Source organism: Lissotriton vulgaris, chromosome 7, assembly GCF_964263255.1.
Source record: "Lissotriton vulgaris chromosome 7, aLisVul1.2, whole genome shotgun sequence".
In the NCBI taxonomy this organism is placed as follows: Eukaryota; Metazoa; Chordata; class Amphibia; order Caudata; family Salamandridae; genus Lissotriton; species Lissotriton vulgaris.
The window spans coordinates 1,075,127,169-1,075,139,634 of record NC_141695.1 but is presented as its reverse complement, the minus strand read 5'-3'; the positions used below and the strand labels follow the sequence as shown (position 1 = coordinate 1,075,139,634).

Here is a 12,466-nt window from a genome sequence, read left to right as displayed (position 1 = left end):
CATTAGGAACTGGACCGCCTTGCATAGTCTAAGACAAGCATAAAGTCAATGAGTTATAGGAGAGCAGGCTGGGTTGTGGAAAAAGAACGCATTGCGATGTGGTGTTCTATGAAGACGTGTGTCTGCAACTACTTTCTAATTTGGAACGGCATTAGGGCGGGCTTGATGGATACAGTGAAGTTGTTATAGATCCTGGGTAAATAGATGGAAAAGGTGTGCTGTCTTTTTTACATTTTTGACGGTTCATAGTCTGTAGTCTGATGATGTCCTGGCTGCAGGTGTGCCAAGAACCATCAGACATGGAGAGCTTGTAAGATAAGGGGCGTTGCTGGTAGTGATGGCTTTGTAAACATTCAGCTGGGTTTGAAGATGGTGCGGGTAGCCAATGGATATCCATTGGAAAAGCCCTCTTATGATTTGTTGAACATCTAACCAATAGTGTAATGATTTTCTTCTGCTGACAAATTCTACCAGAATGTACAGGTCTTGAAATCATGGCCAACCAAATACTGAGCTTATCATTTTGTGATTCCATACATTAAATAGGTACTTCATCAGGACAAAAATCATTGTTTGATTTATAAAGACACATAATTCAAAATACATACGCTAAGTTGTGGTTTACATAAAATAGTAAGTTGCATCAAAAAAGTAAAAGTAAACAAGGTAGGGTACACGTATTTGCTTCACAGTTCACTGAGGTAAAACAAATTACATGACGGATGAATGCATGGACGGATATACATCACTAGACAGGAATGTATACAGGAAAGTAGATAGAATGAAAGGTACTTAGACCATTTTTTTGGGTGCCCATGTGGCGCAGGAGGCCCAATGGGGTTCATGGTGGCTTTGCTACTCTACTGTAGGGAGCATAGAACTGCAAAGATTTGGGTGCTCTGGATTTATGCATTGCATGTAAACTGACAACAGGATGTGGGAGCATACCTCTGACCTCTCAGGCAAGGTTCGCCCCTGTCATTCTGGTAAATGCAGTCTCTTGTAGCTCGCTCAGATATTTTCCAGTATTTTGCCAAGGTTGGCGCAGATAGTGCTGATCTCTAGACACATGTTTCTGGTTTATTAACCGTCATCAGTAGGGAATACAGTCTTTATTTTTGAGGTTTGCTGGCACTGGCATGCAGGTGCTTCACCCACGAGCTCGTCAGCTCAATGGCTCAAAGTGTCTCTCTCTATTTAAAGTACTCCTGTGAGTCATTGAGCTGACGAGCTCGTGGCTGAAGCACCTGCGTGCCAGTGCCAGCAAACCTCAAAAATAAAGACTGTATTCTCTACTGATGACAGTTAATAAACCAGAAACACGTGTCTAGAGATCAGCACTATCTGCGCCAACCTTGGCGAAATACTCGAAAATATCAGAGCGAGCTACAAGAGACTGCATTTACCAAAATGCCAGGGGCGAACCTTCGCTGAGAGGTCAGCGGCGTGCTCCCACATCCTGTCGTCTACGTAAAGTACTCCCGGGAGTCATTGAGCTGACGAGCTCGTGGATGAAGCACCTGTGCGCCATTGAGAGGTACCGAAACTGATATAATGTTTGGCAGCCTACTCAGCAAACCCTAAAATAAAGACTGTATTCGTACTGATGATGGTTAATAAACCAGAAACACATGTCTAGAGATCAGCACTATCTGCGCCAACCTTGGCGAAATACTCGAAAATATCGGAGCGAGCTACAAGAGACTGCATTTACCAGAATGCCAGGGGCGACCCTTGACTGAGAGGTCAGCGGTGTGCTCCCACATCCTGTTGCATGTAAACTGAAAAGCCTAGGCTATACAATGTTGTGAATAGCCTTGGTAGTTCTTAATTATGCATGCCATATGTTTGTGTCACGTGGACAGAGAGAAACAAACACTGCTCTCTGTTTCTGAGTGGGCTGTCTGTGGATCATGCGCCATTGCAGAGGAATTCTATGTTGAGCATATATACTGTAAACAGTGCAGTGGCATACAAACAGGTAAAGCTCTGCCCTATGCAAGCATGCATGTTCATGACATGGCCCCTGGTGCACATTCACATGTTTCTTGTGCAGGCATGCTCCATACACATGTCCTGCCATCCTCTCTGTTCCAGACTTCTTCATCACATGCACTTGGCTGAAGCAATGCTGATGCCCAAGCTCAGAGCTGAGGCTTCTGCTGCATGTGTACCATTTATTTGCTCCAATGGTCCTTATAAACCCGCTTACCATGCCATGGTGTTAGCCTTTGCAGCCCACATATGACTCCTACATATGTGCATTCCAACACATGCCTATGGAGGAGCAGGCAATTTGTATAAACCAAGGGCCTCATTTAGAATTTGGTGGATGAGATACTGCGTCAAAATGGGACGTCCGCTGTATTACAAGTGCCATGGTCTATAATACGCTTGCAATATGGCGGATGGGATATTTAGCATGTTTGTGATGGAGTACCTGCCCGCCAAACTGTAAATAGTGCCTTAACCCCTTCGAGGCTGATGACAAGCTGGACTCGTCATGGTGTAGCCCGCTCGCACGCTGATGACGAGCCCAGCTCGTCACGTAACATGCGGTTTTCAAAATCTCAGCGTAGAAGCAAAATCGCGCTAGCGCGCATGTGGTTAAGTCTCAAACTCACATATTGATATATTCTAAGAAAAGAAATTGCTCAATAATCAACAGAGAAGATGTATTACTGGAAAAGGATACCATTTTAATTGTTTTTTTACTAAAACCTCTTTACTTCTTGGTAGACAGGCGTGGACCGCAGAGAAATTTTTGGGAACAATAGAAGTGGTTTCAGATTTTGCAAAGCCCAGAGTAGTCTGAGTTAGCACCCACTCAAGGAAAACTTATGGCTACCCGAAAATTGCATCCATGTACAGTGCAGTATTTCAGCAGTCCCAATTATAATGTGAAAATGCGTTATTCGCCCTTGATTTTTAACAATCTGAAAGAGATATAAAGTAATGAAAGCAATCATGTCCCCAACCGAGGAATAAAGGGAGAAAACAATCAGTTCTCTTGGCAACATTATGCCTTTTAACATGATTATGCTTATGAACTGAATTTCAACCTCATGCATTGCGTTTTTATTGGAACAGTATTCTGAAACTCATTTGGCGCCTGCATCCTGCTCCGCTAACATGATGACGCCTGATCATCAAATTCAGTGCAATTCAATTGTGTTTTTTTTTCTACCAGCTTGTGTTTGCAATGAACAAATATGACATGAAGATTAAACCGATGATTTGAAATGGACGAGAACAGAGCGCAAATTAAATGAAACAGCCTTGTACAAAATGCAATCGTTCTATAGACTACTTTTATTGATTTACCATTTGTTTAACCTTTCATCATTACTAACACAAATAGAATCCGGGCACAGTGCAAATAGCGCCTAAGGGTTTTGTTCTACAAAAGGTCAGGAGTTAAAGTGTGAACAGAGAGATTGTTTCTAGTCAGTAAATTCACTGAAGCACTTTCTACTGCAGTAAGCCTTAAATTAAAATGTGTGCATCTAACTCTTTTTTTTATCTCTAATTTCCAGATTGTAATCATAATATTGAATTCACTTGCAAAGTGCAAAGGTCTGCCCACTGAAAAGCTAAACAAAACATACAAAACCGATATTATCTATCAGGAAGTGTTTTTTTAAATATGAAGTTTGCAGGGGAGTAGCTTAGTAGGTGAGATTCAGGGGATGTGAATCTCACATTTCTCAACTGAACAAGTGGGGAAAAAAACAATACAGCCTTTGCAGACCCGATTCTGGGCACCCAGACCCAACTACCAAGCCAAGAAGGCATTTATTTGAGGGCGTGGGGGAGGAGGTTGTTACACCCGAAACACCCCCCCTGAAGTTACGCTCTGGAAGTTTGGTTTTGAGCCCAAGGGTGAAAACTGGTAATCAGCTACACCCATTGGGGGAGCATGGGGGTAAGTCCTACTAATATGTTTCGAGAGTATTCCCAAAGCGTATACAGACTCCCCTGGAAAATAAGATGCAGGCACCTTATCCAAATAAAAAAATAAAATGCATGCACTGCCATCACTGAAAGAGTTGTATAATCTGCCCCCTACGTCATGAGCATTCTATTGTGCCCTGTATACCATTTCACCTCCTCCCCTTGCACATATATTTTCTTGAAAGGTAAGTGCAGCTCTGATTCTCTTCATACAGTTCAGATGCTACAATTACATAGCTGGTGTTTTTTTTGTTTTCATATTTTTTTTTAACCCCTTGCGTGCTCGTGACGGAACTGTTCTGTCACTAGCCTCGGGTGGGCTGTGCTGGTGACAGAACTGTTCCGTCACGGCCCGCTTGCCGCACCTGCGCGGTGCAAATTCCGCACCTGCGCTGAGCGTTCTATTAGGCGGGCGGGACCGTGATGGAACGGTTCCGTCACAAGCACAGCCTACCCTAGGCTCGTGACGGAGCGGTTCCGTCACGAGCACGGGAGCACCGCGCGCCATCCCCCCCCCCCACCCCCCCTTAGTACTGCAGCGGAATAGCCGCCGCAGCTATGGGGTTAAAGAAATGTTGTTCTTCAACCCAATGACCACCTGAACCTGTTTTCAGGTTACCATACTGTCTTCTGTACAGTAAGTGCCTGTTCACTTGCCCATTTCCCTCCCAACCAATCTACAGGTGCCAAGCAACTACTGCTACTTGTATCGTAGGGGGGCTCCGATTGTTCCACCATCACTTCACCCTCGACACATCTCCATGGCAACACCTGCAAAATGGCTGAGAGCCACCCTATTTACAGAAGACCATGACATGCCTTTGCTTTTCGTACTGTAAGTGATCTTCTGATTGCCTCAGCAATTACACATTTCACAATCTCACAAATCGGAATGCCATGCAGTAGAATGTGTTCACACTGGCCCTGCTGCCATCGCTTACTTTTTACAGGATTTAGGGCCAGATGTAGGTAAATACTATTTACCTATTCTTAAATACCGAATTTGACTGAATCTGTAAAAATCGGTATTTACCGAATCAGTATTTACCAATTCGGTAATTGCCATTCAGTCGTATGGGCCTGGCGGCCCATAGGAATGAATGGCAATTACCGAATCAGTAAATACTGATTCGGTAAAAGGGGGAAAACTTTGAAGGGTGGCAGGGTGTCACTCTGACACCCTGTTGCACCCCTCAATTGTGTATGGGTGCACATGTTGCAGACATACATGCTCTTAGGGCATGTATGTCTGCAACATGGCACTGAAGCAATTTGTACAAAATTGCTTTTCGTTTTTTTCCGTTATTTACCACCAACTTGTAGTTGGTGGTAAATAACGAATCCTAACATCGGATAAGCACTCATTTAAGTGCTCCCTACATTAGGAATTCGGTAATTTACCGAATCGGTATTTAAGAAATCGGTAATTTACCGATTCCTTAAATTACTGATTCGGTAAGTTACCGAATCCTTAATTTCGGCCCCTACATCAGAAAAACCTATTACCGGTCGGTAATGGCCGAAATTCGTTAATTTTGGCCGTTACCGACCGGTAATAGCCTTCCTACATCTGGCCCTAAGTCTCCTGCAAACTCTTGTACAGTAGGCGAAGCCCTTGTTGGCTACCATACCTTCCATCCTATTCACAAGTGCCAATCTCATGCCTCCATTTGACAGTGTGTGGTGCTTTGACTGAACCCATCTTGTTCAGGGTTGACCATTATATTAAGAAAATCTGACAAAAGATGGTCTCTGGCTGCATGCCTCGTTCTATAACTCCTGCTCCGAAAAAAAATGGGATGTTTGAGATTCTGACTCATGAACAGGTAGCATGTCTTTCTCCAATGTAACTTGTACCATATGCTACATGCACAATAGGTGGGTCTCTGATGCCCTTTAAACACCCAGGCGATCATGCTTGTTGCTTCCGCCATCATCATTATTTTTTGAAAAGATAAAAAGCGGTAACAGACATTTGCAATCACTCTCAAAGGCCTCTTTTGCAAATGGCTGTAATATTGCAAACAGCATTTTTGGTTGTCTATGCTTAATGTTCCAAAACATGCAAACACAAGCATGCATGAATGGTGCATGCATGCCTTTGCACACTAAATCCATACTTTGTGGCTTTTCCTAAGCTCGTTTAAAAATCTGTAAAATGCAGGCATAATTGTGACATCTGAGTAAATGAGACATGTTAAACTAACACATTCAATGAAATGTTGAAAATGAGACAGCAAATCAGATGTTCAAGCTTGCAGTCCATAACCCCTGGTCTTCGACTGCTCTGGAATATCTCCCAGAATGCAGAGTTAAGTCTAAGTAGAGTAAACAAGCAGAGTGGGGTAGCTCAGTGAGGCACAGGAAAGGAAGGAATAATATGTAATTGCATGTGTATCTGTTTGTTCTGGGTCACATTAGAGGCATGATAGCTGTTAATCTCATTATTTGACCTTGCCGTCTCCCATGGCCAACTATAGGGTTATGTGGACAAAAACCTTACAGACTAAAAGCCGTACTCTTTTCTCATTCTTTATGGATATCAGACCTGGCCCTCTCTGCAGGGTCAACCCCAAACATTTTCCCCCCTTCTTCCTACTTTTTGCTGAATTAATTGTTTTGGGGCTTTAGGACTCAGTGCAGTTTACCACTGCCAACCAATGCTAAAGTGCTTGTGCTTGTGCTTTCTCTTTAAAACATGGTAGAATTGGCTTATGCCTAGTTGCTATATTTAATTTACTTGTCAGTCCCTAGAAAAGTGGCACTACATGTGCCCAGGGCCTGTAAATCAAATTCTACTACTCGGCCTGCAGAACTGATTGTGCCACCCACTTAAGTAGCCATTTAAACATGTTGCTGGCCTACCACTGCAGAGCCTGTATGTACAACTGCCATTTTCACCTGGCAAAATAAACCTTTTGCCAGGCCTAAACCTTCCTTCTAACCCGTTCCATGCTGAGGACTGTTGCCGGCCGTCCCACGTGAAGGTGGGCGTGTGCAGGGTACGGCCGGGGGGCGTCTAAACCCTGCCCACTGATTAAAATGCCCGCACTGCAGGGGAATTCGCGCCGCGGTCTATGGGCTAAATCCATATAACTCATCCCTATGGCTGGCCCAGGACAGCCCAGATGACATGATGCACTGTATTTAACAAGTTGAACATGTATTTTAAGTTTTACATGTCCTGTAGTAGTGAAACACTCCTAAATTTGTTTTCCCCTACAACAAGGCCCGTCTCTCCCATTGGATAACATTGGAGATACCTTAATATATTTTATAACATGTAATTTCCAAATGGGAAGAGATCACGGGTTCTTCTTTGGTGTCTTTGGAATCACAATATAAAATCCAAACTTATGGTGAAGTCTGATTTTAAATTGCACTTCTGAAAATGGCACTTTAAAATGTTGGCATTTTCTTTCCTTAGCTCTTTGGTGCCAGCAGTCTGTCTCTGGTCATATGACTGGGTACTTTTGGCAGTTGGGCTTTGTGTATTCCTCCTAGGCAGCCACACACAATGGGAACTTCTGTGTGAATGGATGGGTCATCACTGGCAGGATGGGAGCCTTACTTACACCTGTATAGGCTGAGTCCTGTCTCCACACACAGTGCTTAATGATTCAGCATTGTTACTTCAGCCAGCTTAGAGCTGGCGCAGGGGGGCAGGGAATTCCATGCACTTCAAATACAATGTCTATAAGCTTATTTTACCTTCTTGAAACAAGGCACCAGTGTATAAAAGTCAGAGCTCAGATACCAACTCTTCAGTACACTTCTGGACCTGTAGATACTCTGCCAGGAAGGACTGCTTTGCTGCTGAATGGCTTGCCACTCTGCTGGACTGCTACTCTGAAGAAGCTGCTGCCTTTTTATGCTGGCCTGCTGCCCTTTTGCCTGGGGAGGAAAAACTGGACCTGCTACTCATCTTGAACCCTTGACCACAGAGTGACTCAAAGGATAGTCTGCTGACCACCCGATCTGAGCTCAGAGACATAAAAGGCTCATCAACAGCTCATGGACCTGTCTTCCTAAACTTCCTTACCCCGAAAGAGGTGCCTCTCAGATCCTGAACACTTGGTGTGGCTCTAGAGCTCTTAAATTCAAGCTTTTGAGTTGTTTGTGACTACGAACATGCCCGTTCACACTGAAACTGCACTGCTCACACAGACAATCAGCTTGAGCCGCCGCAAGCCCGTCTCCTCACCCAGCAAGCAACGATCGCCCATGGAGGACCACCAACACAAAGTTTCAGCCTGCCTTTCCGGCAACTTTCTTCAATGCAAACGAGACTCTTGGCACAAAACTTGGGAAGGTGAACCTTCAGCAAGTCTAATCTGGGACTATATCTGATCGGCGCTCCATTGCGATCAGCCTGAACTTTTGACCTTGACCCAGTTCAGCACAACCAGATATCCCCGGTTGGTGCTTTTTTCATAACTACGGTTCTACTAATGGGAGTTTTGTCATTTTGACCTTGTTTTATTTATGTTCTCCTGCTCTATTTTTCTAATCCGGTGTGAGATCTTTTTCTGTGGTGTTTTCACTAAGCATGGGCGAATTTTGCGAATCTCGCGTTCGCGAATTTTGCGGATTTGCGAACTCGCAATCCGCAAAATCCGCGAATTCCCGCGAATTTGCGGATTTTTTTTTTTGTGTTCGCGCGTGTTTCTGCCAGTTCGCGATTGTTTTTACAATTTCGCAATTTGCGAACTTACCTGTCGGGTCGCAAGTTTTGCGAACTTGTTGTTTCTACATGTCCAGCCTGTTTGGGACACTCTTCTTCATCACTGCCACTCTCTGTCACCACTGCCACTCTCTGACTACTCATGCCACCCTCTGGCCCACCCATGCCACCCTCTGTTTCATCACCACACCCTCTGGTTGTCCAGTGTACATTATTTTCGGCAAAGCAAAGCACACCTTCCCTGCCTCAAGTGACCTGAATTAATTTGGGGCTGATTAATGTGTCACAGAATATTTTTTTAGCTGGCACCTGCTTCCTTAGTGCTTCCTGATTAGTGATCTTTTGCACTTGCTAAGTGCTTTCATTGTTGCAAAATTAGTTACAACACCTGCCCTGCCCCAACTGACAATAATGAATTAGGGGCTGATTAATGGATTTTAACTTCCAGCCTGGCTCCTGCTTGTCTCCCTTAGCTGTAATTCAGGACCTTTGTGGCATATGTGTAACTATTCTGAGGTTCAGAGCAGGGTCACATAATAGTTGCAACTGGCAACTGAACTCTGGAGGGGCCCCTCAGGAAGCACTACAGGAAATGGCTACTAATGATGAGCCTGAACTTTTGAACCTGGTAAGTAGTTTCAGTTTTGCTAAGATCGTATTTCTGCAATTTAGCACTTACTCGCGGGGTGCGAAGTTGTACTGGCAAGCCGCGAACTCACGCGAACAGTGCGAGCAAAATCCGCTGCTCTCGGATTTGCGGATTTTGCGGGAGATTCGCGGATCTCGCGGATTGCGAATTTACCGAAAATCCGCAAAATCCGCGAGCGAAACGGATTTTCCGCCCATGCTTAGTTTTCACTGTTTTACTGTTTGAAATGTTGCACAAATACTTTACACATTGCCTCTAAGTTAAGCCTGACTACTCTGCGCCAAACTACCAGGGGTTTGAGCAGAGTTAAATTTGAAGTTTGCTTGTGCAGTAGCCTGACTAAGATTGTGGTTGCTGCTTGACCAGTCAACCAGTAACTCAATGTAAAAGAAATGGCAAATAACTGCAGGATGGGCAATTAATAGATATTTACACCTCCTTCAAGGGAGCATTAACTGCTGTTAGTGCTACAAACAGAGTCCATAAATGGTACCTTATAAACAATACACCATATATTTGTTTGGCCGTTTTGAGTTTTATCCTGTTTATGAGAGCTGTTCTATTGATAAAAAAAATAAATAGCATCGGGCTGTAGTCATATGTGGCACAAAAATGTCCCCAAAAGATTAAATTATTAGATTGGTAGTGTTTTATGCCGCTCTACTCTTTAGTCGAAGGTATAATCTGGTTACTTCTGTTCTCACACTCTCGCATCACATACCACTGATCTGCTACCACTTGACCACCCTAATGATTCACTCTCCTCTGACCCTTCACTCTCTACTCTTAGACCTCTCTTCTCTTCCTTCCTGCTTCTCTCTCCTCCCAGTCCATCCGCCTCTGCCTTTCCTTACCCCTCGCCTAGTGGTCTTCACTTCACCTCCTTCCATACTGCTCCATTCCATGCTTCCACATTTCCCCATCGTTTCATCACTCTCTTGATCTCCCTTCTCTTCTTCTCCACATTCTGGCTTTGCATTTTTAACTCTCCTCCTCTTCCTCCTTTCTTCTCACTTCTCTCCTATTCCTTTCTCTTTCCGACACCTTCTCCATCTCTACCCTCTCCATCCACCCCTTTCCTCTGTATGTTGCCCTCTCCTTCTTTCTTCCTTTCTTCCCCTACCTTCCTTCCACCCCCCTCGCCCCATTCGCCTTTCATTTGTTTTCAGTTTATTGTAAGACCTTCGCATCGCTCCAACGCTTAAAATATGTAAATCACAACTATACCTCCTGGTATCCAGAGGCTACATCAAACTTTTGGAAAATAAATACAATTGCTGAAAATAAGTTACGTTTCTTAATTAAATGGCCAAAGTGAAATACATGTAGCTTATGCATTTACCGCTACTCTCTTTTCATGAGAGAACACAGCGAACTATGTAAAACCACAGCATTTTTGTGTATTCTTTGGTACAGTGTATATTGTAGACAGTACAATGAAATTAATACGAATTCTGACGACGGTGATGCCCCTATCAAGTAGTAAACGCGTCTTTCTGACGTAGCTGCGTGCTAACGGGACCAATATGACGTAGCTAATTGTAATATTAAGGATGCCTACCTTGCTGGAGTAGGTGTGCCCATCGGAAGCGCAGACAGGGCTGTTATGCACCATGGGGCAGGGTTTACACTTTGCCAAGTTCGCTGCTCCTGCCCAGTGTTTGTGGGGCAGCGTTACTTTCTTCTGCCTCAGGCTGTGAAACAAAATGAGACAGTGGTTAGAAAGAAGCAATCCAATGATCCTTGCTCTGTTTTAAATGCACTGAAGCTGTAATTTCCTTAAAGCTTGAAAGTTAAGCGCTCCCATTTGTCGTGGTTTCATTTAATTCTGGGCACAGGCTTCAAGCTCAGGATGCTGCAGTTTAACCAACAATTTTGCACAAAGAGGCCCCAGAAGGGCCATTCCACAGTTTTACTTCATGGTGCAGCTCGCTGGGAGCCAGTTATTGGCTGGCGCCAGTGTACTGCAGTCATCCAGCAACACTCCGAGGATGTCTCCCTCCCTGCAGAAGGAAAGCGCCCTGCCAGCAAAAAAGTTTCTGCAGTTCGCTGACTGGAAAAAAGATGCCAGCATATGATCCTCTCCACATCAGCACATATGGTTAATGCCAGGCTGTTTTGTCTTATGTACTTGTTTTGTTCAAAGATAAAAAACGAAACCAGCAAGGTCTTAAATTTGGGCAATATGGTAAAATCATAATGAATAGACCTCGTGACTATTGGAAGAGCTGTTCGTCCATATAAAGTAACTCTTATATGCAATCCGTGAGGCACTAATAAGTAACATTCGAAGGTAAATTTAACTGTACTTTTTAATAAAGTCGAATGTGATCGTTGTACTTTAGGAATAAACGCATTTATTAGTACAGTTGATCTAAATAACTAGGGTGGCCAGATTTTGAGAAGGAAAAACCGGGGCACGTCAGACATAAAAGCAGGACTAAAGCCTTTAGTCTAGTTCTGTTTCTGGCCTGTCCAGCTTTTTGCACAGCCTTGTCAAAGTGTGTCTATATATACATACAGTGGGGGCTCCTCCGCTAACTCGGAGGTGCGTTGCCCCACTGCTCAAAAGGAAAAATTAAATGATAATAACATATTGTTATTATCAATTTATTTTCCCTATTGCAGTCAGAGGTGGGGCCGGCCAGAGCAGGGGAGGAGTGGTGTGCACTCCCTAAATGTGCATGAACTATTTTGCCGGCCCTCTTGGGCCAACCAAACAGTTCATGCGCAGTTTACATGTTCCTACCAGAATCCATTACACAGCCTGGTCAGGAACAGGCACTGGCTCCCTGTTCCAGTCTGAGTGCTGATCCACGGAGCTCAGACCAATCACAACATTGCATTGCTGCGTTGTAATTGGTTCAGAAGAGACTGTTTGCCCGGGTGCTTCCTGCTGCCGACCGGGACTGGTAGATGAAGAGGATGAGGAGGGAGGAAGGAGGAGAGGCAGCGGCCAGCCATTAAGGGTAAGTCCTTTTTTATTACATTCCTCTCCCCACCCCCTGCTCCACCACCCCCATCCGGTAGCAGCAGCTACTGTATACATACCATTAACCATAAACTGTGACTGGACCTCCACAGTGAGTCCCCTGCTCTCCTCTGCAGATACATTACTTAAATTAGTTAAGACTTTAAACAAGCCCTTGAAAAGGAAAGCATATGTTATTATTCTGCTT

At 44.2% G+C, this 12,466-nt stretch overlaps 1 protein-coding gene across 1 annotated transcript in view; it reads right to left on the bottom strand.

Moving 5' to 3' along the window:
• Positions 1 to 12,466, bottom strand: part of SPOCK1 (SPARC (osteonectin), cwcv and kazal like domains proteoglycan 1) — a 2,113,319-nt gene that overhangs the window by 806,226 nt on the left and 1,294,627 nt on the right. Inside the window, exon 5 of the mRNA XM_086931522.1 lies at positions 10,849 to 10,981. Coding sequence (XP_086787648.1) covers positions 10,849 to 10,981 — 133 coding nt within the window. The remainder of the gene's footprint in view (positions 1 to 10,848; positions 10,982 to 12,466) is intronic.